The sequence below is a fragment of the Trachymyrmex septentrionalis genome, unplaced genomic scaffold (assembly GCF_001594115.1).
Source record: "Trachymyrmex septentrionalis isolate Tsep2-gDNA-1 unplaced genomic scaffold, Tsep1.0 scaffold19, whole genome shotgun sequence".
In the NCBI taxonomy this organism is placed as follows: Eukaryota; Metazoa; Arthropoda; class Insecta; order Hymenoptera; family Formicidae; genus Trachymyrmex; species Trachymyrmex septentrionalis.
The window spans coordinates 625,187-636,681 of NW_017305071.1; the positions used below are offsets into that span (position 1 = coordinate 625,187).

An 11,495-nucleotide genomic window follows, 5' to 3' on the forward strand; every position below is an offset into this window, starting at 1 on the left:
TATATATATATATATATATATGTATATATATATCGTTTTATTTAGTTCGTTATATTTATATTATAAATGTATTTATGCACTTGGGAAAACAAATTCTGTTCATAATTAACAGATACAGAGGATTAGGCCCGACTATAATTGTGTGTCCTGCTACTTTAATGGAGCAATGGGTGAAGCATTTTCACGAATGGTGGCCTTTCTTCAGAGTCGTTGTGCTTCACCATTCTGGTGGCTACAATGGTAAGTAAATAATTTATATATGTTTCTCAAGATATCAGCCATAAATGATATTCTCAAAATTCGTAATATTCTCATTCAGGTGATCCAGAAAGTTTGATAGAATCTTTACAAACTGGCGGAATACTTATTACTTCTTACAACGGAGTCCTCAAACACAAAGATTTGCTTGTCTCTAGTCAATGGCATTATGTTATTCTGGATGAAGGCCATAAGATTCGTAACCCACAAGCAAAGGTAATTACTTGTTAAAAATTGGATGGAATTACTTTATTTACATTTGTATATTACTATATAAATTTCCTTATTTAATAAACTTCGTAATTGACATGATAAATGTCTATTATAAAATACTTCCAAATATTATTTCTCATATTAATTAAATTATATTACTTTATAGGTAAGCCGAGCGGTGAAGCGATTTTCCACTCCGCATCGATTGCTGCTGACTGGTAGTCCAATGCAGAATTCTCTGAAGGAACTGTGGTCCTTGTTTGATTTCATTCTACCTGGCAAATTGGGCACGCTACCTGTATTTCTTGAACATTGCGCGATGCCCATAACACGCGGTGGTTACGCAAATGCCACGCCGTTACAAGAAGCAACGGCTCTCCAAATAGCCACTATGCTGAAAAACACTATTACACCATACATGCTTCGAAGGACAAAGATTGATGTGAAGCATCACCTCACCCTACCGGAGAAAAACGAACAGGTTCACCTTGTTTTTTTACAATAGATATGTCTCTGTTGCAGACAATTATTGTTTTTCTATTTTTAGCCTTTTTCACAGAAAACAAAGAAATATTGATTTTTTCCATTTTTATCGAATCAATCTATTTTTTTCTTCAGGTATTATTTTGCAGCTTAACAGATGAGCAAAAGAAATTATATAAAAAATATTTATGCTCCGATGATGTTTCTTTTGTTTTACACGAGAGAAATTATTGTAGTAGCGGAAGATACAGGGCGAGGTTTCTCATTGCTTTATCAACATTGAGAAAAATATGTAATCATCCGGATCTGTTTTTGTACACCAGAGAACAAGTAAGACATAACTAATATAATAACATTTTATTTATAAAATTATAAATCTTATTTTTTTTTTTTAAGGATTGTGATGAAGATATCGATTTGTCCAACGAACAAATAGAGAAGTTCGGATATTATAAACGTGCTGGAAAAATGATAGTGGTCCGATCTCTTCTGAAAATCTGGCAGAAACAAGGTCATAGAGTGCTACTGTTTACTCAGGGAAGACAGGTAAATATGATTCTTTTTTATAAAATATATGTTCAAAAAATTTTATGTTTAAATAAATTTATTATATTTGTCCAATTTTCAAAAATATTAATATTATCGAATACTTTAAAGAGATATTTATAAATAAATATTACTCAGTTTTGTGTTTTTCGAATTATTCAAATTACTTATTAGAATTATTAACATAATAATGTTAGACATGTTATTATATAATTGATCAGTCAAATAAACTATTTTCCGTATTTATTTTTCTTTGTACACAGATGATGCACATTTTGGAATCTCTTTTGCAACGTGAAAAGTATACTTATTTAAGAATGGATGGAACAACAGCAATGTCTCAACGGCAGCAAACGATTCAAAAATTTAACAATGTACATGTTAATTATTTAAACAATTTAATGGCAAGAGAATAACTTCCTTGAAAAATTAATTCTTTCTTTCCATAGGACTCGTCATATTTTGTCTTCTTGCTGACAACACGCGTAGGAGGCCTAGGAATAAACCTGATCGGTGCGAATCGAGTAGTTATTTATGATCCCGATTGGAATCCAGCTACAGATGCTCAAGCGAGAGAACGCGCGTGGAGAATAGGTCAGAATAAGCAAGTCACTGTCTATAGATTGATTACTGCTGGCACGATTGAGGAAAAGGTTGGTAACATTAAGATTATCAATTTTAATGGTAAAAAAGATATATGAATAATGATATGTTTGTAAGATTTTATAAAATGGTTTAGTAACATTTTTTAGTAATAGGAACTTGCTTCTTTCTTTTCAGATATACCACAGACAGATCTTCAAGTTACTACTTTCGAATAAGGTTCTTGATGAGCCACGCCAACGTCGACTATTTAAACCAACGGATCTGGTGGAGTTATTTAATCTAAATGAGCCAATAACCGGCGAATTTTCCGAATCGGATCGCTTGTTTAGAGAATCTAAATTGACACCCAGTGGCTTTTCTCTCAGTAAAATCGAGCAGATGAAAAAGTTAGCGTCGATTCTCAGTAAGAAAATAAGCGCTAATGTAAAATCGATGCGCGATGAAAATGAAAATAATAGCACTTATAAAGAAAAATATGATGAACAAAATGATAATTCAAGACGCATCGATACTCTTGCCACAAAAAATGATTTGCTTGTGAACCAAAACTTATCTTCCGATCAAAATAATACACAAAAATCTCCGAGCAAATGTAATGAAGATTTCGATATGAATTCTGATGCAAATATTGAAAGAAATAGTAATATAGAAAATGAAAATACATTTAAGGACAATTGTGAACAGAATGTAATTCCAGTGAGCTCTCTAGATAATAATTCAGTGAAAAAAAAGAATAAAATTGTTTTAAGTGACGATAAACTTACGCCATCGTCTACTCGTAAACGAAAAAAACACAAAAAAAAATCGAACAGTGCAAATATTTCTGCGATGTTTGAGGGAGAACGTGTTTCTTGCCTAATCGGTCGTCGTCTGGGACGTTCTATTGAAAGAGAAGAGTCAGTTTCAACCGCAGATGACGACTATGTGTTAAGGAAACTATTCGCCAAATCAAGTAAATCGATACATATTTCACATTTAACAACATATATATTTAATTTTTATATCTTTAACTTATACAGTATTTAATTCGATATATTTATATACATATTATTTATATAAATATTAATTACTTATTCATAAAAGAGTATAAATACAGTACCTATACATTTTTATTAATCTTTCTAATATTACGAAAAATATCTACATTCTCATGTAAAACTATTTCAGCTGTTAGTTCGGCCTTCCAACATGAAGCAGTATTATCAAATGCGCGTCATAATAGCGATAATGAAAACACAATGCAACGTTTTGCACGTGAATCTGCGCAAGAAAGCATGGATTTCATTCATCAATCAGGGAAACATTGTTGGAGACCAGCATAGGATAACCTATAGTTTGTGTTGACATTGTATGTTTATTTTTTTCTATAAATTTTTTATATTACACACACACACACGTGTACATGTATATATAAGTATATATATATATATATATAAAAGTACACCATTTCGTAACTCAAATGAAAAATGAGAGTTGTAAGAAAATCATTACTATACAATTCAAAAAATAAAATTTATAATCTTTTTTTTATTTTTCTTTAACTTACCTTGCATACACTTATCATAGTATAATAGTATAATAGAATACAACATTTCGATAGCAAAGAATTTTGTAAATAAATTATTTTTTACAACATTACAAATGCATCTCATATATATATAAACGCATGTGATAAAAGTATAAATTATGGATATAATTATTATAGAAATATAAGTTAATTTCACAGTATTTCGTATACACATTTCACAAAATAAATCCATTTGTTTATTTTTCTTTGCAGCATATAATTCAATTCACATAAATATGCCAAAAATGTATATACACTTTTATTAAGTAAAAAATTTAAATTTACAAAAATTTAATCGTATATGAATAATTTTTTTAGGTTGACATGACAAAAAGCATATATTCGGTTTATATAAAGAAAAGAAAAATGAATAGATAAGTATATTTGAAATAAAATTGTAATACAAAAGATTCATAATTTCTTAAACAAGACATTAATCAGTCCTGATATCCAAATTAAAATAATCAAGGAATGGAAGAGTTACTATTCGGAGAAATTACTTTTTCTGTAAAAATTTGTCACTGCCTAACTATTTTATAAGAGTAACGGTAAGGAAAGTAACAGCATTGCAAGTAACTAATTACTTCCATTCCCTGAATAATATATTTTATGATAATATAATTTTATCAATATCGCAAAAATCTCTCGAGATTAGGTCCAAACTTGCCTAATGGATCTTCCGGAAACATGATGTAATCCCCGACAAAGGTGGGTATCAGTAAACGATTCAGAATAGTATTGCGCCATTCCGGTTTCTCTCTATACAAATCTCTGTATTGATCCGAGGAAATCACTATCCCTCCACACGTTGTCGCATATTTCAAGATAAATCTGTGATAAGAGAAATAACGAGGAAGCGTCAAGATTTAAATTTTTATCACGGCTTATGTATGTTAAAAAAAAAATTATATACATATCCCTTGTATATCTTAAAAGTGACACAATTAAAAAAACGTGATTTTCGAATTACTATCACGAATAAATTAAATAAATATTACTCTATCAATTAAAGTGATAATAAAGTGAAAATAAATTAAAGTGATAATTTAATTTTATTACAAATCATCAAAAAATCACAACTCAAAATAAGTTTTAAAAAATATTAAAATCACAATTCAAAATGGTGGTTTTTTAATAATTGTGAAATGAAAATGATAAACAATGATATTTAATCATGTTAGGAATATATTCTTTTTGCTATTATTTGATTAGCTAATGATATTCTGTCAAGTTAAAAGCCAATTTTTCTCCTTTTCTGGGACATTTAATTGTTCGAGTTGTCACTTTTGAAGTAAGGAAACGACATATTTCTAATTAATTGAATACAATAAACAATGAAAGTAGAGTACAAAGTCTATTATAACTTACTGTATAATTTTGATGTAAACAAGAAAATTGAGATAAATTTTAATATGTTTTATATAAAATACGCGCCCAATTAGCTAAGTCTGCAGAGACAGGTTTTAAACAGAGTATGCTATCAATTTCTGATAGCAGAAAGGCAACATCGTCACATAAAAATTTCACACAGAATCTGTAATATCTGATGATGTGAGCAAACTGTTATCAGAAATATGAGTCTGCTGATATGCTATACTAGCAGATTAGCAATAGAGACCGAGCAGGATTTACAACTTCTGCTCAGTTTCTACTACCAGTCTGTCATCAGATGCCCATGCACTTAGATACTGCTTCATTTTGCCGCCAATCTACTATCTGATTATGTGAACAATTGTATATTTTAAAATGAGATGAAAACTACAAAAATGAACAAATTTACTAGATGTTGACTAATGAAATTGTAAGTATTTTAGTAAATTCGCTTAATTTAGTAATTTTCATCTCATTTCAAGATACACAATTGATCCTAAAGTTCTTTATAGAACAGAATCAAACTGCGTCCGCAATTGATGTCAGTCTACTGATATTTCTGATCAAATCTGCTGCATCTGCTAACATTTTGTTAACATTTTATTTAATACGGAGAAATTAATGATTACTTACACTTCTGTAAAGACGCGTTTATACATATATACAATAAGAGTATAATATTATATACTGCATCTAGTATTACATAATGTATGAAAAATATAAACATTTTACTATACAAGAAATAATTCCTACTATGTATTAAAGAATGTAACAAAATATATATTCTATTTTTTCTATTTACATAATAAAAATATAGTACCGATCGTCGTAAGATGTAATTTGTCTACCACCAATTTTGCGGCTAGGTGTAAAAATTACTGTTCCTTCTTTGTATAATTGCTCAAGAAACGTATGTTCCTTTCTACGAACGTGTTGTGGTAAGAAAACTTTTACAACATGACCTCTCTCTTTAAAATAATTTACCACTATTTGGATACCTTTTTCTGAGAATTCTTTACCTTGTGTATGGCTAAAATATAAAGATTATCATATCCTCAAATAGAAATTCAAAATGACATACATAAAATTGTAATCTTTATACATTTTATAAGTGTACAAGGTGTTTCCAGGTTAAACCGCTAAACTTAAAATATGAATTTAGAATCAAAACAAACAAAAATGTTCCTCTGGATGTATGTTTGCAAACGCTTCTTTCAAGATATATTTACTTATGAAGTTATATACAGAACTGTAGGAATGAATAATTGAAATATCTTTTTGTTTTGAAGTTCAAAGGTCATTGATAGGCTTTTGTTTGTAAAAGCTCATAGTTCATGATTATTAGCTCGTTTAATGCTTTTGTAGAATAAACTTACAATCATGCCTCATATGTATTCTAATATATATATAATAATGAATATGCCGATATGACATATTTATATGGGTTTTGTGACGGAAATGTTAACGCTGCTCGCCGTGAATACGTCGCGTGATTTTCGAACAGAAGATTGCCGGATAAATCAGTATTCTCTTTAACATTTCAACGACTGAAGGAAACGACTGGGTTATTTAATATAGTTCCTCAGGAACTTTCCTGCTGATGGAGTTTTTGCAAAATGAAAGAAGAACAGCCATCATAGTACATTTCGATCAAAATCGATCAACAAGTACCCGAAGATCTAGTTCTATGTTAAGAATTTCATCTACAGTCAAATGGAAGACACTTTCAGCTGATGGACATCATCCATATTTTAAGTTTGGTAGTTTAACCCGAGAACACCCCTACATAATTAGCTAATTTTTGCATTTTATCAAAATTCATTAATAATATACATATCAGTAGTATATATGATTAGAAAAAAAGTATCATACTTCATCGCCACATTGCAACCATCAACAATTATCTCTCTTAATTTATAATTTGAATTTGTTCCGCTATTTTCATCTGTATTTTTCTGAGTTCCTTCTGCTTCTTTTCGCAATTTGTTATTGTAACGTATATTTAATTTTGTGGGACTTGGATTCCAGTTTTTATGGTGCCTTTTTCTTTGATTGTTATTTGAATATTTCAATGTACTTTGCTTAATGGGTTTGACAAACGATTTGGCTATAGTTTTATTGGAAGACAGATCTTGTTTTCTTTTTCTTTTCCATACATATTGGGATGTATCTGTATCTGTATCTGTATCTCTTAAAAATTTGAGATACTTCAAATTTGGTGTTGTATCTATCACAAACATCTCATTTGTCTCATCAGAATTTTGTCTCATATCTTCTTCATTTTTATTTGCATTTTTCTCTTTTTTATGCTTCTTTTTATTTTTCTTGTCTTTACTCATATTTAATGAATTCAGACATGACCATAATTCAACTACATCATCCTCTGTTTGTGACGGTGCTAAATGTCATGATATACAGATATTACTTTAAAACAGTATTTTAATATGAATTATTTATGTCAAATAGACAAGTAGATGATGCATTGTAATAGAATGATTTCATTATATCCTTGTTGTTTGTCAGTGTTAAACAAAGATAATATAATTCAATCACATTTCAGTGGCTTAGTTTATGTACATTTAAGTCTCTATCTATATGCCTTTGTTTAATTTGTAGGTTAAACAAGAATATTTATCACAGACCTGTCCAATTTGAGCTCTGGAGCCAAAACACAAAGCTATCAATGTAAAAAAATTCAATGTTAGTACAATTTTAGAACTATAAAGTATTGATAAGTGTCACTTAGATACATATCAACTTAGATACATATCACTTTATAGTCTTTGAAATCTTACATTGAATTTTTTTGCGTCGATGTGTTTTGGCTCCAGAGCCTAAATTGAACAGGCGTGATCCATCATATAGGTAGCCATCTAAGTATACAGCGTAAACTAGGCCAATGTGTTATACAAAAAGTGCTTTTCATTGATGATAAAGTGTCATTCTGTCCTTGTTACTTCCAACAAAGATAGAACAATGTTTGTGTCAGTAATTATAAATGAAATGCACCTTTTGTGTTTTTTTACTAGCGAAAAAACATTTAAATTCTTTTATCAGAATTTTATTAAAAAATAGAGTAAACCTTACCTATATTTTCTTCATTTAAACATTCCGGCATATCTGTCAAACAAAGTACAGATGAATCATTATCTAATGATGTTCTAGACGATTTATTCGTGTTTTTCTTTGTAGAAATTTTCAGTTTTTTATTTTGTTGAAAAGGCGAGGTCGGTATTGAGTTACATTCAATGACGCTGAGCGAGACGTCTTCATTTCTATCATCTCTTTCACTGTCGCTGTCATTGATGACAATTACACTATTTCGTGAAGGCATTCTTTTAGAAGAGTCCGCTGCGTTTTGTTTTTTCAACTTTCGCTTTCCACTAGATAACCTCCTATCCTTGTGTACCATCTTCTCGTCTATCAAGCTATTGAGATTCACCATACTGAATGATAAAAATCAAAAATAAGTCTTCAGCCATCTTTTGATATAAAAATTTAATTCGGTCAGAAATTACCTATTCCTAAAAGCATTCAATGGACTATTGTAAGAATATCTAAATTCTTGTCGACTTAAACTTCTTTTTCTTTTCATCCTCACAGCCAATTCCTATGTAGGACACGTGAATTATATACAATTATATGTTCAACAGTCGATTTTAAGAGGGAAACAGTATCCGCGAGACGATCGTTTGTTACTCCCGTACTTTTCTGAAATACAATCTCGAGATTTTCGATCACTTAATACACTCGTACGAATAAATTGCCATGGCGATTTTTATCGCAGCTGTTTTGAAACTTATCAATTGACTTGAACTTGAAACGAGGGCGCCTCGATCATAATGGCTTCTCTCTTTTCTGCTTTTATCCATAGATGGAAGATGCATCGGCGATCGATAAGGCAGGGTGCGCGAAGATGAGTTAGAGGGGGCGTTGCGGTCGCGACTCAATAAAATAGGGAGGCGCGCCGGACGGGCGGTGTTCGCGTAGCGATCGCTGGTGATATATGGTTGGCGTGTAAGATAAACGTCGTACGCGCGGCGTGATGAGTTTGATAGCGACAACGATCGACACCGAGTGACGCGCTTCCTCCTCCTCCTCCTCCTCTTCCTCTTCCTTTACTCCTCTCAGCGTACCCGGAGTAAAAAAATCCGGAGTAAAAAAAAACCACGAGAGCGACCATTCGACATGAGACGAGAGAGAGATGCGATCGAGGAGAGTCCCGTGACAAAATAAAGTCTCGCCAGGCATTTAGGTGTATTATTATGGCAGAATGGACGAACGTAAATTGCTACCGTTGCTGATACTCTTTCTGGCAGGTAAGAACCTTCGCCGATAATTAACGAAAGAGAGAAAGAGAACGAGTGTGTACGTGTGTGCGTGAGGAAGGAAGGAAGGAAGAGAGAGAGATACGCTTCCGTTCGAGGAAAATGCCGTGATCCACATCCAACGATCATGCGATCCGCGACCGGCTACAATACGTGCGCGGACGATCGTTACGATTCAGGGTCGTAGTTATGTAAAAAGGCTATCTCGCTGTTTTCCGTCGCTTTTGCACTACTTCCGTTGCTATCGCTGCCTGCGTCATTTGCAAGCGTGAGTAATGGCAGAGTGTGTGTGTGGTTTAAGAAACCACCTGCCGAGATCACGACGCAATTCTTTGTCGTCGTCGTGTCTTCTTTCTTCTTGCTAATTATTTTTGTAGATCCTTTTTAGAATGAGATGCTTCCTGGTTGAATTATTGCATCGCAACAATTAAAGATCCGTTCATTATATAGTTATTAATTATATAGTTAAATAAATGTATAGTTATATTTTATGTGAGGAGAATGAAGGAAATAAGACGCGATTAAATTTCAAGATCTGTAATCTGTATAATTCTTATTGTACAATTTTATGTGCCCAGCTGTAGCCACTACTTGTTGGGCTACATGTTTGTTTTTGACAGAGTATTTTTTCTATTAGGTGTAATGAATTTGTTTATCAATTTGCCTGCCTAGGTCACCTGATTGATAGTCTAATGAAACAGTTGTTAATGATTTATCATTAATAGTCATATAAGACAAATGTTGATGAATGATTTGTGAATTTGCAGGATGGCAGGAAGCATTGGCTGTGGTACCAATGCGATACATTGCTGTGGACGTGGGTAAAGATCTGAAACTGGCCTGTGCTGAGGAGAGTGATCTTTCACATTATGAGGAATCCAATGTGATGTGGATAAGAGAGGGACGGGAGGACAGACAGGTAGAACGGCTGAAAATTGAACCGAATGGTGTGCTGGAACTGTTAAATGTTAGCGTGGATGACGCCGGCAATTATTCATGCACTTTGGACGATACTGTGAAAGCTAAGATCAATGTGGAAGTCAAAAGTATGTAGCTCGGCTACTTTGATATTATATGAGACAATTTGTGATCACAGATAGCAGCATTTTTTAAATACAGTTAAATGTATCGAAAAAAACCAATTAGTTAATGAGTTTTAGAAAAATTTTTATTCACGTTTTAGATTTGATAGTAACTTTAGGAATCTTACTCAATCAAGTTTTAGCATAAGCATTGCTCTGTCTATTAAAATACAACCTTAGATTTTATTTATTGTATATTTCTTTTGTGTCTTTAGCACCTCCCCCAGCCCTGCACAATGTATGGGTCAAGCCATCCACAATATTGGCCAACATTCTCTGGGAAGTGACTGGTACCGGCGGATATCCTATCATAGACTTCACTGCCGAATATCGTTTGAAACCAGTCGCGGGTGAAGAACCGGAAGAATGGAAGCCCATTATTCCGACACACATTCCTCCAAATTCTGTAAATATCTTGATCTGGAAATTGTAATGAAAAATAGGGATGTTAAAAAAAAAACGCGACGAGATAACTTGATAACGTTATATAGTACTGCAATCATCGCAATAGCGTAACATTGTTGTATAACATTGTATCCGCTTTGATTTCAATTATTAGACTATAAAAAAACTTTTTTTTTTATAACGTTATTAAGTTATTCCATCCCTTATAAAAAAAAAAGATTAGTTGAATTAAGACTAACAATTGTTTTGTTACTTTAAAGAGACAGATAGATGTGTATCATTTGGTGCCAAACACTACATACTCGTTCCGAGTGTGGGCAACCAATCAGTTAGGAAAAGGAGAGATCGTGGAGGTCGAGGGTCACACGCATTACAGTGTAGAAGAATTGGGTATTTTGTTGCAATTATTACATAATTATTTTGCGATAAAAAAATTTTGTATATAGAGGTTATCACTGGAATAAAATAAGATTCGAGCCTGTATATAAAGCTGAATCTGTTGTCGTTATTTAAATTAAATTAAAGTAATTATTTATTAAACTTATATTTAAAAGTTACTTATTGAAAGTTATTTGAATATTGAGACATATAAGTTAAAGATGATATCAAATCCAAACTTTCATAAATTCGTAATTT

General features: G+C 31.9%; 3 protein-coding genes across 5 annotated transcripts in view; 2 read left to right on the forward strand and 1 right to left on the reverse strand.

The window, feature by feature from the left end:
* The window catches only part of LOC108746719 (DNA excision repair protein ERCC-6-like), a 6,234-nt gene extending 2,740 nt beyond the window's left edge, over positions 1-3,494 (forward strand). Inside the window, exons 6-14 of the mRNA XM_018483652.1 lie at positions 113-240; positions 320-474; positions 638-952; positions 1,090-1,284; positions 1,351-1,500; positions 1,764-1,874; positions 1,950-2,153; positions 2,281-3,058; positions 3,274-3,494. Coding sequence (XP_018339154.1) covers positions 113-240; positions 320-474; positions 638-952; positions 1,090-1,284; positions 1,351-1,500; positions 1,764-1,874; positions 1,950-2,153; positions 2,281-3,058; positions 3,274-3,428 — 2,191 coding nt within the window. The 3' untranslated portion in view covers positions 3,429-3,494. The remainder of the gene's footprint in view (positions 1-112; positions 241-319; positions 475-637; positions 953-1,089; positions 1,285-1,350; positions 1,501-1,763; positions 1,875-1,949; positions 2,154-2,280; positions 3,059-3,273) is intronic.
* A 589-nt stretch (positions 3,495-4,083) lies between these two features.
* LOC108746765 (probable ribonuclease ZC3H12C) lies at positions 4,084-8,778 on the reverse strand. 2 transcript variants are annotated; one of them, XM_018483711.1, is made up of 5 exons: positions 8,563-8,778; positions 8,132-8,472; positions 6,917-7,442; positions 5,865-6,074; positions 4,084-4,504 (listed from the first exon to the last, which is right to left on the reverse strand). In XM_018483711.1, exons 1-5 carry the CDS (start codon positions 8,637-8,639, stop codon positions 4,300-4,302), a joined length of 1,359 nt encoding a protein of 452 aa, XP_018339213.1. In that variant the 5' UTR covers positions 8,640-8,778; the 3' UTR covers positions 4,084-4,299. The 2 variants fall into 2 exon arrangements, with proteins under 2 accessions (XP_018339213.1, XP_018339212.1); XM_018483710.1 differs by having other exon boundaries at positions 8,132-8,490.
* Positions 8,779-9,013: 235 nt separating this feature from the next.
* LOC108747017 (protein sidekick) overlaps positions 9,014-11,495 on the forward strand; it is a 5,169-nt gene continuing 2,687 nt past the window's right edge. For both annotated transcript variants that reach the window (XM_018484226.1, XM_018484227.1), the window contains exons 1-4: positions 9,014-9,363; positions 10,140-10,418; positions 10,670-10,860; positions 11,120-11,249. In XM_018484226.1, the coding sequence (XP_018339728.1) occupies positions 9,318-9,363; positions 10,140-10,418; positions 10,670-10,860; positions 11,120-11,249 (646 nt within the window). In that variant the 5' untranslated portion in view covers positions 9,014-9,317. The remainder of the gene's footprint in view (positions 9,364-10,139; positions 10,419-10,669; positions 10,861-11,119; positions 11,250-11,495) is intronic.

What these genes read in the sequence shown, in the direction of transcription:
- LOC108746765 (XM_018483710.1), bottom strand. Translation starts at nt 8,639, where the DNA reads ATGAAAAGAAAAAGAAGTTTAAGTCGACAAGAATTTAGATATTCTTAC. An exon ending in TTGAATGCTTTTAGGAATAG is followed by an intron (nt 8,491 to 8,562) that starts GTAATTTCTGAC and finishes TTTATCATTCAG; the next exon opens with TATGGTGAATCTCAATAGCT. An exon ending in ATTACATCTTACGACGATCG is followed by an intron (nt 4,505 to 5,864) that starts GTACTATATTTT and finishes CTCTTATCACAG; the next exon opens with ATTTATCTTGAAATATGCGA.